The 16,422-nt window shown below is 33.7% G+C and overlaps 1 protein-coding gene across 1 annotated transcript in view; it reads left to right on the forward strand.

The window, feature by feature from the left end:
• The window catches only part of LOC143083642 (uncharacterized), a 36,581-nt gene extending 32,747 nt beyond the window's left edge, over window positions 1-3,834 (forward strand). Inside the window, exons 5-6 of the mRNA XM_076259925.1 lie at window positions 180-390; window positions 1,219-3,834. Coding sequence (XP_076116040.1) covers window positions 180-390; window positions 1,219-1,463 — 456 coding nt within the window. The 3' untranslated portion in view covers window positions 1,464-3,834. The remainder of the gene's footprint in view (window positions 1-179; window positions 391-1,218) is intronic.
• Window positions 3,835-16,422: the final 12,588 nt, after the last annotated feature.

Genomic DNA, 16,422 nt, shown 5'->3' on the forward strand with positions numbered 1-16,422 from the left:
AATTGCATTAAAAAATAAACAATATTTTCCTTGCAGACTGAAAATGCTTTTTAGATTGATAAATAGATTGTATAAGAAGGTTTGCTGCAACTATAAACTTAACCAAACTTTCGTTTCAAGTCTTGATATAAATTCTGAAATGGCAGTGAATAGCTAGTTTTTAATTTTTTCTATTTCAGAAAGAACAAAGGAATGGTGGTCACCATAACGGAAGTATACCTGTCATGGTAGACGCCAGCAATACATATAGGTCAAATGGTATCTATGACGAAATTGGAAAAGAGGCTAACGGAACATGCAGCAGTGAAAAACTTGATGCAATAATACCACACGCAGTGGACAATGTGTACGCTATACCAGACAAGAGAAGGAAACAAGTCCAGCAAGAAGGTATGGCGGTGTTTTAGCGTAGTCTCACTGGGGAATGGACAATAGAAAAAAGGGGCATCATAATTAACTAGTGTTTTCGATATAAAATATGGAACAAAGTGAGCAAGAACACATTAAAAAAGCAAATAGGTTAAAATATTTTTAAAAAAATAACAAGAATAGAATTTTCAAAAATGGCAACGTTCGCCAAGCGACTGTGGTTTTTTGAAGAAAAAACAACGGTCATTGAAGGGGTCAACATGGTAATCTCGAAATGTATAATACATTTTAAATTCTAGTGTGAAAATTTTCTCATAATATATCAAATGTCCAATACATGTTCATGTGAGGTTATTGGACAATGAAACAAAGTAATTAATAGTAAAAATAGACAAATTGCGTGGTGTTTTAAATTTTAGTGCCTTGAGCCGTATCCCCTACGAAGCTATTTAATGTACTTTTACATATAATTCCCCTCAGTTCGATATTTGTTACAATAAAACTTATGTATACTACTTAATTATTTTTTAGATAAGTTGAGTATTAAGTCCATCATGAATATTCATGCATTGTCAATAGCTTATTTAAAAAAAAAAGATCGATGTTACTTCATATGAGGCTCAAAACTTCAAAAGGCTCTGTGATAAAAATGTGAAACAATTCTAGAGCCTTAGAAAATAAACGGATGATTTTAGTTAGAGACAATTAACATAAAATGTCACTAAAGTTTTCTTTCACACTAAACTGACGGGTTGCCCGATCTGCTACAACCAACGAAAGAAAGATCACTAAAGTTGCAACCACTTTTTATGCAATGATCGGTTATATTAAATGTATATTTTTTTTCAGACATTAAATATATTGATGAAACAACGGATGACGAAAGCAAAGAAGGTGATAAGTTGTTAGGAGGCAATGAAACAGAAGATGACAATGAGGACGTCAAGACACCAAATCAAAATGGCGACATTTCCGTTTCCGGAACACCAGCCGTGACAACCAATGAAACTAGTCCTATGTTGAGTGAAATACAATTGGAGATCGAAAATAATACAGAACCTCCAAAAGAAACAGATGCCCTTGTGGAATCTTGAAAATTGGACCGTAGACTTTTTTGTTTTTTTTATTTCACGCAACGGACACTAAACAACTGTACATTGCTTTAGTTCAAAAATCAAAACAAGCTAGATGACAATTTAACAATAAGTGCTTTATAGCCTCAAAGGCATTTTCACATAATGTGCAATATTTATTCTTTCCTATGACAAAAGCGAATCAAATGTGTGATAGATCCTATATATATAATTTCATGACAAAAACTTGTGTATATATAGTATTGTATTGACTGTTTCATCAGAGAGAGAGAAAATCTAGAAAAAGACTGACGTTTTAATATATTTCAATCAGTATTTTTGCTTTTATTTCGATATAGGCGTTTTCGTAATATGAACTACTTTTTTGCGGTGTGTTATACTTGTTTGAATGTAAATTTATAATACATGACTTGTGTAAGAGTAATCCTGTTCCTTTGATGTCAAATTAGATTTATTTAATGTTTTTTTATTTATTCAAGTGCTTTTAATGAAATAATGTTTCTGTTCATAATGATAGATGATATAATTAGAGAATTTTTTTCTACAGGAAATTTAGATAAAACAGAATTGTATATTTAGATAATACATAATAAAAATTGGGTGTTGGATGTACTAAAACCGGATATTTGCATGAAATATTCATCACTATTATGTAAAGATAATATAAATCGCCAATCTAGAGTAAATAACAAGAAATTATTAAGAAGCCTGCATGAAAATCGAAGACAAAGAGATTTGTCGGGGAAAGAGAGAGCGTGTATGAAAACCGAAGACAAAGAGATTTGTCGCGGAAAGAGAAAGCGTGAAAGAGAATCGATGACAGAGATTTGTCGGAGAGAGCGAGCGAGAGATAGAGTGAGAGATAGATGGAAAATGAAAGTATGGGCGTAATCGAGTAGGAATGCACAATTTTTGATTGATAATTTTTTTGTGCTTAACGCCACTTTCAGCACTATAATAATTGTCTATAGCATGTCGTTCAGTTTTATAGGTTGAAAAAGTCGAGTACCGCCGACTTTTGTCAGTTAAATTGTCAATCTTAGTTAATTAAGATTGGAGTCGAACGCACCTGATACGTACGGGTTCGAACTGACAGACTAAAGCGAAATTTCAAAATGAACACTACAAGCAATCTATAAGATTGAAAGGGTTAAGTTTAATAGTTACTAGTTTATATTTCGTTTATGAATGTTTTCTCCTTTTTAATCATTTATATACATGAATCGTTGAAGTAAGATATTTAGCGTTTCTTCGTAAATGTTTGCATTGAATGTAGAATTGTTTTTCATTGTTTCAGTCTCATGTTGAAGATAGTGTTACGTTTAAGAAGTTGAATTATGAACTTATCATTTCAAATGTGTTTGCATTTTGCTTTGTATTAATAAGCTGCAATCGTCACAACTCGGCCGATTCCGTACCTAATAAGCTGCAATCGTCACAACTCGGCTGATTCCGTACCTAATAAGCTGCAATCGTCACAACTCGGCCGATTCCGTACCTAATAAGCTGCAATCGTCACAACTCGGCTGATTCCGTACCTAATAAGCTGCAATCGTCACAACTCGGCCGATTCCGTACCTCATCTAACAAGGAGAGAAGCGGAATCACCCGAGAATTGCCGATTGAATAAGCTGCTGTCATTTTTATTTTAAAATATAAAATATTCAAATGTTCATGTGAAAAAATGTCTGCGTGTAATAAAGAGGACACTTAAAGTTTTTGACGACTAACAAGCCTAATAAAAGTCCAAAACTTGTAAGTGGACAACCCATTTTTTTTTAATTCATAAAATATTTTAAAAGATAATTGTGTTGTTCTCATTAAACTCCATGCTCAACAATTTTTATCAAACGTTCTTCATAAAAAGTATATTCACAGAATATTTTTAGTCTTTAAGAATGCATTGTCGGTTTCCGTCCAAAAAGTCATTAAGGGATGAAAACTGTGTGTGTTGTTTGAATTAATGTTAGAAAAAAATGAAACATACGTGTATATACGCATCTGTATATATTTCATGTATATCGTTGTTTTTTGTAAGTACATGTACACTGTACGGAGGGTCTAGAGGGAGTTACATCATGATTTTAATACATGAACTAAAAATAGGTGAAACAAGTATATTTTTCACGAAAAAAAACTCAGACTCATTACATGAAACCCTCTATTCAGTATACACGAATCATCCAATGTCTCGACCGGAATTGTTTTATTTTTATTTGTTCATGTACATGTAATAGTATTTGCTTATTTTTTTGACTTAATTATGTTTGAATGATATGAATGTTTCAACAGTATTTTTATGTGTTCTTTTTATTTTTAAGGTGCAAAAGATGTATGTAAATAAAATGTAAATAAAAATGCTAATTATTTATTCAGAAGATTGACTATTGATTGCATCTGGTTCGGCAGTATCCCATGCAGAGTTATCGGTTTTTGCTCTCTCTCTCTCAATTGAGATTGCTGGTTCGGAGCATGTTTCACCAACAATGTAGGTAGTCTTGAAATTAAAAGGAACAAAACTGTGTTCTTGAATGCAACATTGTTTTTTGTTGTATTTTGAGAGAGGATAGTTTTATGTTTTATGGGGGGAGGGTTAACTTGTTTTAACTTTTGAATATTTAATGCATAAACTTTTCAAATGAGGAATATTTCATTGTATTGCTCAAGATTTTTCTTTAACAGTCGGATAATGTCGAGTGCATATCCCATTTTATTTCGAACAATATAGTTGTCCTAAAATTAATGCGCGAATTTGAATAATAAGGAATCTTCAGGTGTCTGGTCAGAGAGAAGAGAGAAACAGTAGTAAAGAAGAAAGAAAATGGAATATGTTATGTCTAAATTTTCATCGGAGTGCTCTCCCTTGAATAGTGGACTGATAATTTATACAGATAAGCCAAACACCCAAGAACATTGCGTCATTTTCAATCGATATGTAGAGCAGGATCTGCTTACCCTTCCGGAGCACCTGAGATCACCCCCAGTGTTTGGTGGGGCTCGTGTTGCTTAGTCTTTAGTTTTCAATATTGTGTCTTGCGTGTGTGATTATCAGGACTACATGTACATGCAAAATAGTCGCATCACGTTCCAAGTTTATTTGGCGATACTTTGAGTTTTAATCAAGTTTATTCGCTGGGCAGAGATATAACTTTTTCGTTATACGTTACTCAGTTTCTGTATAGATATTTTATATACAAATCTGTTAAGATGCATTGTAACACGTACGAGATATTCAGAGCAGCTGTAATTTCCTCAGTGTAACAAGTCTGAATTTCATATTACCAACTGAGCATTGCATGTTGGATAGGTACACGGATTTTTAAAACGTATTCGTTCGTATCAGGTGGATTACTGTTTGTGGCTAGGTTTTTAGAAAACACATTTTGCATTCGTCTACTATTGAACGGTGTAATTAAATTAAAATCTTGGTTTTGTTTGTAAACAAAACGGTTAAGTTTGTTTCCTGTTCGTAATTCAATATTATTTGTATCAAGTTATTATTAAATTATAAAAGCATTCTATATCAGATTAACATAATTATTTACACTTTTTACCTATACAAATTTGAATATCAGAATTTACCAGTTCTTAAGTCATTCAAGATTTTAATTCAAGTTGGATCCGACCTGGATCGAAACCAACAACCTCCTGCACAAGAGACACGCACACTATTAAAATTTCATGATTTTTTTAAAGATTTTATTCATAACCTCAGACACATACAGGTGTGTAAGAGGACAATATAATTACAAACATAAGATAATACAAAGTGAGGCAGGACAGACAAACACAAATGCATAGTACATGTATGTTATAAAAGACAATTTTGTTTGAGTATTTCATAATCATACTAGTTTCTTTACGAAAATTGATAAATTCTTTTGAACTTGTACGTTACATACGTATAGACAGTAGAGCAGTAAAATTGTTCTTGCTTCGATTTATTGCATAATAAGTTGGTACGAGACCAGCCCGTCCAATGACATATGTTGAAACCAGTCCATGAATTCGAAGGTTTGACCATAAATTGTTTATCTGATAATGAACTTTTAACAAAAACATTTTTTTAAACATGATTCTATTTTGGTCAAGTGCTGTCGTTAAGCTTTGAACAGATTATCTTTACAAGTAATGAATTTACCCGGTTGATTAACTTTTGGTGTAAATATGTAATTCTTTTGTTTAGGGGCCAGCTAAAGCCGCCTCCGGTTGCGGGATTTTCTCGCTGTGTTGAAGGCCCTTTGGTGGACTTCGGCTGTTTTCTGCTATGGTCGGGTTATTGTGTCTTTGACGCATTCACGATTTCCATTCTCATTTTTTTTTAACTAAGGGAAAAAATGCCCACAAAATCCTTCTTCGTGAAAACTCAACATAACCGGTGGATGATCCGATGGGGAGAGGGGTCCAGATTGGCACCCCCTTATTTACGATCAGTGCTATTGAATGGGGACATATGGGTGGATCCCCCCTTATTATAAGATAAAGATATTTTATTTCCTAATCATAGGGCTCATAACAAGCATGTAATCACATAAAGTAAAAAGAAAAAGCCTTTCTCTCCCACTCGAATACACTCACACATACAACTATTGTTCTGATTAAGGATGATTGATTTAACAGTACAACAACTTATTATCCTGGGTTGGAACCCCCTTTTAAAAATGGCTGAATCCGCCCATGTAAAACACAATTTTTAATTTCAGGACATATTTAGCAAGTCAATATACATTACTGTATTAAAATTGATGTTTGTATTTGGCAATGTGTTTGTTTGTATGCAACTTTTTGGTTATTAGACATATTCGAAAACTGGCTGCTAGCGTAGTGGCTGCTAGCGAGTGGCTGTAGCTTGAGCCTGGTTTCGATAATATATATACCAAAGGTTGTCACTGATAAGTCTTTTGTAGACGAAACACGCGTCTGGCGTATTTGCAAAATTTAGTCCTGGTATCTATGATGAGTTTATTTACTTGCAAACGTCAATTTGGAAAGAATCCATGCTAAACCACGAATATATCATTTTATTATTAAATTGATAGGTACCGGATTGTTTGTTATCCAAAAGTTTGTGGGTTTTTTTTCTATCACTGGAAAAGCAGAAAATGTTGGTTAGGGGCAGATTTTCTCTAAGCAGTGTGGGATAATAATTATGACCTGGTTTTTAGGTACAAAGTAAAGTAAATCTATTTTAAACTCTGCATTGATCTACGATTGAGAGGTTTAAAGCTTGGTTTTGTTTATTTATCAAACAATAAGGATTGTTTCCTGTTCTTAATACAATATTATGTGTATCAAGAACCAGATTAAGGCAGACTAGCATTCTATTCCAGATTAACATAATTACTTACAATGTTTACCTCTGAAAGAATACACTACGTTTAAAAACTCCATTGATAATTCTTTGTCGTTTGCTTACATCATGTACGGTTGTACCGATATTTATTTCAAGAGGTTGTACTGATTAACCGTCCAGACTTTGCAGTCATGCTTTTGTGATTCCCTATATAATCACCCAAATTTTTTTGGACGAAAGGGATCCCCCTCTGGATCCGCTATGCGGTCTAAATTTTATCGATTTGTTAAGGCTTATTGGTCTTTTCCTAATAGTCCAATGAGAAGCAGCAAATTTTAAAATTAGACGATATGGTATGCCGGATTGCAATAGACGTAAACAACTATAGCGGTCACCGTACAGCCTTCAACAATAAGCAAATCCAGACATAGTTACCATTAAAAGACCACGAAAAGACAAATGTAAAACAATTCAAACGAAAAAACTAACGGCCTAATTCATGTATAGAAACAATAAATGAATTACAATTCAAATATAAAACACATACAGCAACAAACAACACGCAATAAATTATAGGCACCTACAGAATGTGGTGGGGTTAACTATGTTTGCTGGCGCAAAACGTTTTCCCTAACCTCGGACAGTGGTGTAACAGAGCATCAACGTTCATGTCTTTGCTTTGAACGCGATGGATCTCATGACAACCCGTACTTCAGACACGCACGATATCACGAGACCAAATTTAAATCTTTAATCTGATAATGAAATTTCAAAAACGGTACTTTTAAACGCAATGTATTAAGATTATTTCAGACGGGTTTTGTGGTTAAAATTTTGAACGGATTATCGTGCAAAGATTTTATACAATTTAGTAATTATTAATTGGCGTAAATAAGTTATTTCTATAGTTCCAAATGAAATAATAATTGCAACCCAATCCTTGTTCGGGTAAATTTTTTAATTTATGTATTTGAAGACATAGCACGTTATGCAAATCCATGAACAGTACTTTATACAATTAATACAATTTATGTGCTATATATTTTGTTTGTTTGTGTAGTGAATGTCCGACTGAGCGAGACGTTCGTGGGCTTTCAAGGTCGTAAAGCACCCGCCCCCGTTGTTGATAAGTTGCGAACTTATGTCCCATATCAGATGAAACTCATATCCAACACAACAAAAGAAAGATAACTCCAGGATTTTTACAGTTTTTTCGACTTTATATCTTTATATTACTGGCAAGTTATACCGGTAGTAGATTAATGCTAAACTTGTATTGCGACAATATTTTAAACACTAAAATGGTAAAAAATCAAATTAACTTGAGCTTATATCGTTCGCATTAAATACAGTGAGCAATTTTCGTCTATATACACAAACAGATAACTTAGCATGATGATTAGAAAGCTTGTAAAATGCATAGCATCATGTAAAATAATAGAAATTGTATATGATCTGAATGGTAAAATTTTATTATAAAACATTAATTAATAATCTGTTGCAGTTAATTCAATTCCATAATTTTAAAATACTTTTAAGCTGAATGAAATTGGCATTTTTTTTTCTAAAATCATCAGGGATCATCAGGTATATAGGGGATCATTCCATAAAACAGCACTGTATGTATATTTAAGAACATATAAATTTGATGATGTATGAAGATAAAGATAAAGATAAAGATATTTTATTTCCTAATCATAGGGCTTACAAGCATGTAATCACATAAAGTAAAAATAAAAAGCTTTTCTCTCCCACTCGCATACACTCACACATACATCTATCGTTCTGATTAAGGATGATTGATTTAACAGTACAACATGTAAATGAAAAATAAAATACAGATAAAAATACAGACACAAATGTATTTTTTTTTTTATTATGAGGAGAGTCAGTAGCCTACATTGTATATGTGGAACGAAGGATAACTCTTACTGCCCAGAAACAGATAAATATTAAAATTGGTGTCGACCTGAACAAGCATCATGCATAATTAACCACAATCCGTCCATAAACTTGTGGCAGAGACATATATTGTATAATATTATACATTGTATGTCACTGCTTGTAGTAAGTAATCAAGTGTCTTATGCGGTTCTCCAATATTAATAGGAGAGAAGTACGTATGAACCGTAAAATTCAACCATGCGCTTTTCGTTTCTTTCCCTAGACCATAATAATCCCAGAAATGGCAAGCAATCGACAGAAATTTCTGATTAAAAATTCACTTATTTCTTTGTTAAAAGCACTTGAAGGAAAAGTGACGACTGTTGAATTACGGAATGAACATACAGTCACAGGAACAATTGATTATGTTGACGGATTTATGTGTGTTTCAATGTCAAATGTTTGCTTCAAAACATTGTCAGGAAAAATGACCAATTTTGAGCAATTTTACATACAAGGACCGAATATAAGAATTGTACAGATACCAGACGAAATTGACATGAAAAAGGCGATTCATTGGGAGGTAAATAAAGAAAGGATAATGCGGCAACGGATGCAGAAAGCAATAAGTGATGCTGTTATTAAAAAGAGACAGAAAAGAGAAAAAGAAATAACGAAAAAAGAAGAAAAAGAACAGAAATTGCTGAAAGAAGCAGTCGATAAAAAAGATGCACCTAACTGATGCAGGACGATATTTTTCAATGGTTTGGACCACTGGATGTGGTACTGTAAATTTTTCCAAGTAAAAATGTACAGCACAATCAGGAATTGGAAGAACCATATTTTGTCTATTCAACATCATGGTCAAAGCATGTACATTTGTACATGTAAGAAACACAGAAATGATGAGAATAGATGCTGATATATTGAAACTATGTTATTCTAAACATTTAACAATCCACTGGATAATGTCAAAGAATTATACATACAGCAGTATAAACTTAACTTGTGAATATTCATGCTACTTTGATTATACATTTTTTTTACATACATTTACATGCATATAAAAATATACATTTATGCATGTAGGTGTATTGACAATTATACAATCATGACAACCAAGGAGGTATGTTATACATCCTTGTGACAATGTACTAAAAAAAAAAGTTCATTGTAGTATTTTGAGTTCAGTATTATAAGCCAAAACAAAAATTGTTAACATGGTTAACCTTCTGAACTTCTGAATCCTTTGTTATGCCATACAATGCAATCTCAATATACTGACAATAGTTTTTGCTGATACAATGTACTTTCAAAAATGTACATATATGTTCATTTATTGCTGTGTGTTTGTTTATTTTACATTGGCTATAGATGTACTGTATAGCAGAGGGTTGACAAATTATGGTTGAGATTTCACAAAACATGTTTAATCTTGCCACATTTGTGTGCCTGTCTCAAGTCTGGAGCCACTGGCCTTTGTTAGTCTTATATATATGTTTTTAAATTTATTATAATAAGTTCATATATATTAAGGAGTTACGTGTGATTATAAAAAAGAAGATGTGGTATGATTGCCAATGATGTTCATTTTCACTGAACTAGGCAGTGGCGGATCCAGCACTTTTCCTAAGGGGGGGGCCCGCTCCAGTCATGCTTCAATGATTCCCTATATAATCAACCAAATTTTTCCCACAAAAGGGGGGGGGGCGGGCCAGGGCCCCCCCCCTGGATCCGCCTATGCTAGTACACATTTTTGTTTAGGGGCCAGCTAAAGCTCGCCTCCAGGTGCAGGATTTTCTTGTTGTGCTCCAGTCATGCTTCAATGATTCCCTATATAATCAACCAAATTTTTCCCACAAAAGGGGGGGGGCGGGCCAGGGCCCCCCCCCTGGATCCGCCTATGCTAGTACACATTTTTGTTTAGGGGCCAGCTAAAGCTCGCCTCCAGGTGCAGGATTTTCTTGTTGTGTTGAAGACCCACTGGCGACCTTGAGCTGTTTTCTGCTCTGTGGTCAGGTTGTTGTCTCTTTGACGGTTTGGAAATTCCCCATTACATTTCCAGTCTCAATTTAATACACATTGATGTCAGGCCTAGTGAATATAAACTGTAGGGCACATGTAGTTGTACAACCAGCAATGCTTTTTGAATGCTTTTTGAATGCTTAATAATTTTTATACAGATATAATAAAAGAGGGGCGAAAGATACCAGAGGGACAGTCAAACTCATATATATCAAAAATAAACTGACAACCCCATGGTGAAAAAAAAAGACAAACACACAAATAATAGTACACATGACGCAACATAGAAAACTAAAGACGAAGCAACACGAAACACTGGGGTGCTCTCAGTGCTCCAAAAAGGTAAGAGGATCCTGCTCCACATGTGGCACTTGGTGTGTTGCTCAGATAACCTCTACACAACCACCATCGTCCTATTCCTTTGAAGAAAAAATGAACATGTACAAACATTGTCAACCAACAATGGATACAACATGTGTATCAATAACAAGAATGTGTCCCTAATACACAAATGCCCCACTTGCATGCACTATTATTTTCTATGTTCGGTGGACAAGAAAATCGGGATTAAAACTGATTTGGCATCAAAACGAGAAAGATCATATCATAGGGAACATGTGTACTAAGTTTCAAGTTGATTTGACACCAACTTCATCAAAAACTACCACGACAAAAGCTTTAACCTGAAGCAGGACAGACAGATGGACAAACGCACAGACCAAAAAAAAATGATGCCCCACTACTATTGTAGGTGGAGCATAAAAAGATAAAGAATTAAGAAAGTAAGATCAGTTTGTTGTTTACTATTCTGGTAGTTGGCTAAAGGAACTATGAATGGATTTTTTTTTATAATTCTGCTCCAAAAAATAAAAATGAATAAAAACACTCCTTTTGCTTTATTGCAGAGGATCGTTATATGACAATTTATATGAACAAGTGATCATCCTGAACATGTAAATGGACATAGTTCACTACCAATCAGTCAATATATATATAGAAGAAGAAGAAGAAGATGCTTTATTTCCATAAAATGGGCTCACAAGGAGCATAATATAATATCATTGTAATATAATATTCTTTTACAAATATAATAAACAACACATAGTTACAAACACAAATAAGAAACAACAGTTATCACATTAGTATATATATATAAAACCTTTGTCTCAGGTACACCTCTGGAAAGTAACAAAAAAAGAATATTGTGAGTAGGCTAAATATATCTAGCTGAACTGTAAGAGGCACCAAGGGACGGTGCTATATGGCATGGTGGGTGCATATTAAAATGTGTATCGGGACATTAATGATATGGTAAGATATTGTATATAATCTTTTCAGGATTTCTTTGATATACTGTACAGTTGCTGCTTACAATACTCTTATTCTCCAAAACAGTACATGCTTAGGGGGTTCAAATGAGGGTGTGTGTAAGCTCTAGGACCTGTCTTTTCGATGAGGGTACTTTTCATTTTTGAGTTACATAAGTCCTATACATGTAACCTACTATTCCAGTCTGATTAAATCAAACTTCTCAGCGCTCCAGTTATCTAATATGTTGCGTATCAGAAAAGACGTTAATTTTAATCACTTTTCAGACTGCTACTGTTCTTCACACTGATGCTTTATACAGGACCATTGAATTTTCAAAGGAGGACCTTTCATTATTTGAAGCAAATTTAAACCCTTATTAAGCAGATTTGTCAATTGTCTTCAGCAACACTGGGCAATGGGAGACACAAGAGGAGTAGGTACTGTTTACTCTTATAGACACTCTGATGGTACATGTGTAAATATAAAAAAAGAAGATACATGTGGTATGGTTGCCAATAAAACAACTCTCCACAAGAGACAAGATGACACAGAAATTAACAACGAAATTAACAACTTTGTTTTTGACAGGATTTGTATTGTTAAAGTTTGACTATTCAGGGGCGGATGCAGGAATTTTCGAAAGGGGGGTGCTAACCCAGGACAAAGGGGGGGGGGGTGCAAAACATATGTCCCGATACAAATGCATTGATCGGCAAAAATGAAGGGGGGGTGCGCACCCCCGGAACCCCCACCTGGATCCGCCACTGCTATTATTAGTTCGTTATCTTTCTTTTGGCTATGATGATTATCACCCTCCATCAACACAGCAGGTGCCACAAGTGGAGCAGAAACATTTTGCCCTTATTGAACCCAAAAGTGTAGCTGTGTTTTTGATTGGATTTGTAATGTTTACTATTATTTTGTTTTGATCTTACTTTCTTCAACGGTTTCTAGTAAAACATGTAATTTTATATGCATAATTTGATAGCCTATGCTCATAGGAGGAGCCAATGGCCCAAGTAAGTATAACGTATACTTGTCTTATTAAGCTAAGAAACACACCAACACTAAGTCAATACGCAATTACACACAAACACACTCAGTCTCACGTTCATACATTGTCATATTATCTGAATATTCATTCATAACTTATTCATATACATTGTATGCAGAATGCTGAAAACTTCCTTTTTATTTATTTATAGGGACGATATGATAGTGTACTAAAAGAGTCATGAATCGAAAGTCGAAGATTTTAGGGGTTTTCTTGAATGTTTGTTCGTTAAAAAATACAATATAAGTCGGGGGAAATAATCAAATTTTCTATCTGTTTTTTTCCAGACTTTTTGTTGCTTTTTATATTTTCTTTTAACTATTTGGTAACAACTAAAAAATATATCTGGCAGGGATAATCTCCCTTTGATCTCGGCTATCTAATGAGTTTGATTTAACCTGAACAGAAAATTGTATGTGGTATATATGAGCTTGACTTATGGTGTGGATGTTTTTCTATCTGTTATTTTGCCTTCTTAATGCCTTTTTTTGGTATTTTTTATCGTTGAATTGATGTCTATTTACAATAACCCCACATTTCTAATTATACATACTATTTTTATACGCCCGTCAAAATTATACAAATGTCCGGTGTCCGTCTGTCCGTCTGTCCGGCGTAAACATGTCGCACCGTAACTTGAGAACGACTTATCCAAATCTCATGAAACTTAAAATAGTTGTTTCTTATGATGGTCAAATGATCTGTATACTTTTTGGTGAAAATAAGATTTAAACTTTTTGAGTTACAGCACTTTGTAACTAAAACAGGGGTGTGTTTTTTTTCACATGTCGCACCGTATCTCAAAAACGTTTCTTGATTATTGCTTAAAACTTTACACACTTCTTAGTTATATTAATCTTAATATCTGTATACTTTTTGGTGATGATTCAAAATTTTATTTTTTAGTTTTTGAGTATTTTATAAAAAAGGGGGAGGGTTTTTTTACATGTCGCGCCGTATCTCAAAAACGATTTGTGATTATTGCTTAAAACTTTACACACTTCTTTGTTATATTAATCTAAAGATCTGTATACTTTTTGGTGATGATTCAAAATTTCATTTTTGAGTTATTGAGTATTTTGTAAAAAAGGGGGAGGGTTTTTTTACATGTCGTGCTGTATCTCAAAAACGATTTATGATTATTGCTTAAAACTTTACACACTTCTTTGTTATATTAATCTAAAGATCTGTATACTTTTTGGTGATGACTCAAAAATTTTATTTTTGAGTTATTGAGTATTTTGTAAAAAAGGGGAGGTTTTTTTTTTACATGTCGCACCGTATCTCAAAAACAATTTATGATTATTGCTTGAAACTGTACACACTTCTTTGTTATACTAATTTAAAGATCTGTATACTTTTTGGTTTGATTCAAAATTTTATTTTAGTGATATTTGTTAAAAAAAAAAAAACAGGGTGGGGGTTTCACATGTCCCGCCGTGTCTCAAAAACAATAAATGGTTATTGCTTAAAACTTCCTCAGAAACTATTTATGATTATTGCATAAAACTTCCACAAAAGACGTCGGGCGTATCATGCGCTCATGGCGCAGCTGTTTATTTGTAAGTATATAACCCGTTGTACATCATCACTGCAAACATCATTTCTGGGATCATGTTGTTAAAAAATAATATTTGCATAAGCTTTTTAAGGTGGTATGGGAGTCTAAAATAAAAATGATAGAATTTGTTCATACTTTGCCAAAATGTTGTATCTATTGATACATGTTGAAAAATATAATAAAAATGATAGGTCATCGCACATTTTCTCAAGCTACAGGACAGGACAAAATGAGACATTTTGTATGGATTATACAGGAAAAAACACCAGTTTGTGATTAGAAACAAAACAAATGATAGAATTGTAAAATACTTCAGGAAAAGATAGCTTTCAGACACTGCTTTGAGAATATCAAAAAAAGATAGGGTCACCGTACATTTTTTCCGGCTAAAATACAAAATAGGAAAATTCCATACAGAATCCTTCAGAAAATGCACTTTTTTAGAGTGACCTCCCCTTAAAATGCCAATTTAAAAAAAAAATAAAAACAACCAAAAATAATTAACATTTGCAAAAACATCAATATTTAGAAGATATATTCTTATAAATTGGTACTTTTAAATGAAAATGTACATTAAACATCTGCATTCCTGCATCAAATTTTGCTAACTTGATGGAAAATCTGGACCTTTGATTCTCTGTTTTTTACAATCCAAGATGGAGGAAGACACCCATACCACCTTAAAGCTTAAATAAGCATTTTATTTGTACCACTTGGTAATCGAACAAAAACCTCATAAATCTGTCTTTCCACAATTTGAAATTGTGAAGTTAAAATGATCCCGTTTGAATGGTTTTACACTAGTCATTTTTGGGCCCCCTTTATAGCTTGTAGGTCGGTGTAAGCCAAGGCTCCGTATTGAAGACCGTACTTTGACCTACAATGGTTTACTTTTATATAATGTTACTTGGATGGAGAGTATAGTCTTATTTTCACTCATACCACATCTAAATATATTTACTAGTTAATACTAGTGGTAAAATCAAATATTCTTTATTCACCATATGTTCCATGTTAAGCTAGCCGATGCAACTTTTTAGTGTGTATGTGTGTGTGTTTAGTTTTAATTTTGCCAAGGAATAATTGCCAAAAAAGACCTTTAGAAATAAACGTGTCTGACTAACACAAATCCTTTCTACCCCCCCCCCCTTTTTTTAATTCGGTAATGAAACTTGACATGATTATTTACCACTTCTGGAAAGTTTGTGGCTTAACAGGGTAATTATCTTACAGTGAAGGTCAAAAATAAGTTGAATTAGTCAAACCCTATGCGTTTGTAGAAAAAAAAAGTTTTCGCTCTCTAATTTTCAAACCCTTTAGAGTTTGTAATGCAACTTGATATTTGGTTCCACTTCTAGAAGGTGCGTCACGTACAAGGTAGAAAACCCTCCAGTTAAGGTGAAGGCCAACAGCCTAGTTCAACTAATCACCTCAGTGCACATGACGAAAATCTGTTTCCGCTTAAAAAAACACAGAGAAAACCATACTGAAAAGTCATGAACAGAACCATCGCTGTGACACTGTCACTGTGCATCTAATACGCAAATTCCGTAGCAGTTTAAAGTGGAATAAGTGGTATACATCAGAAAAGTTCTGTGTTAACGAGATATAGACGCTTAAATCTACGTCATACGGCATTTGATGCATACTTGTTCTATTTGCATTCATACCACATCTCCATATCATAATAATTTCATATTTTTAATAAAATTGAGAATGGAAATGGGGAATGTGCCAAAGAGACAACAACCCGACCATAGAAAAAAACAACAGCAGAAGGTCACCAACAGGTCTTCAATGTAGCGAGAAATTCCCGCACCCGGAGGCGTCC

The sequence above is a fragment of the Mytilus galloprovincialis genome, chromosome 7 (genome assembly GCF_965363235.1).
Source record: "Mytilus galloprovincialis chromosome 7, xbMytGall1.hap1.1, whole genome shotgun sequence".
Taxonomy (NCBI): Eukaryota; Metazoa; Mollusca; class Bivalvia; order Mytilida; family Mytilidae; genus Mytilus; species Mytilus galloprovincialis.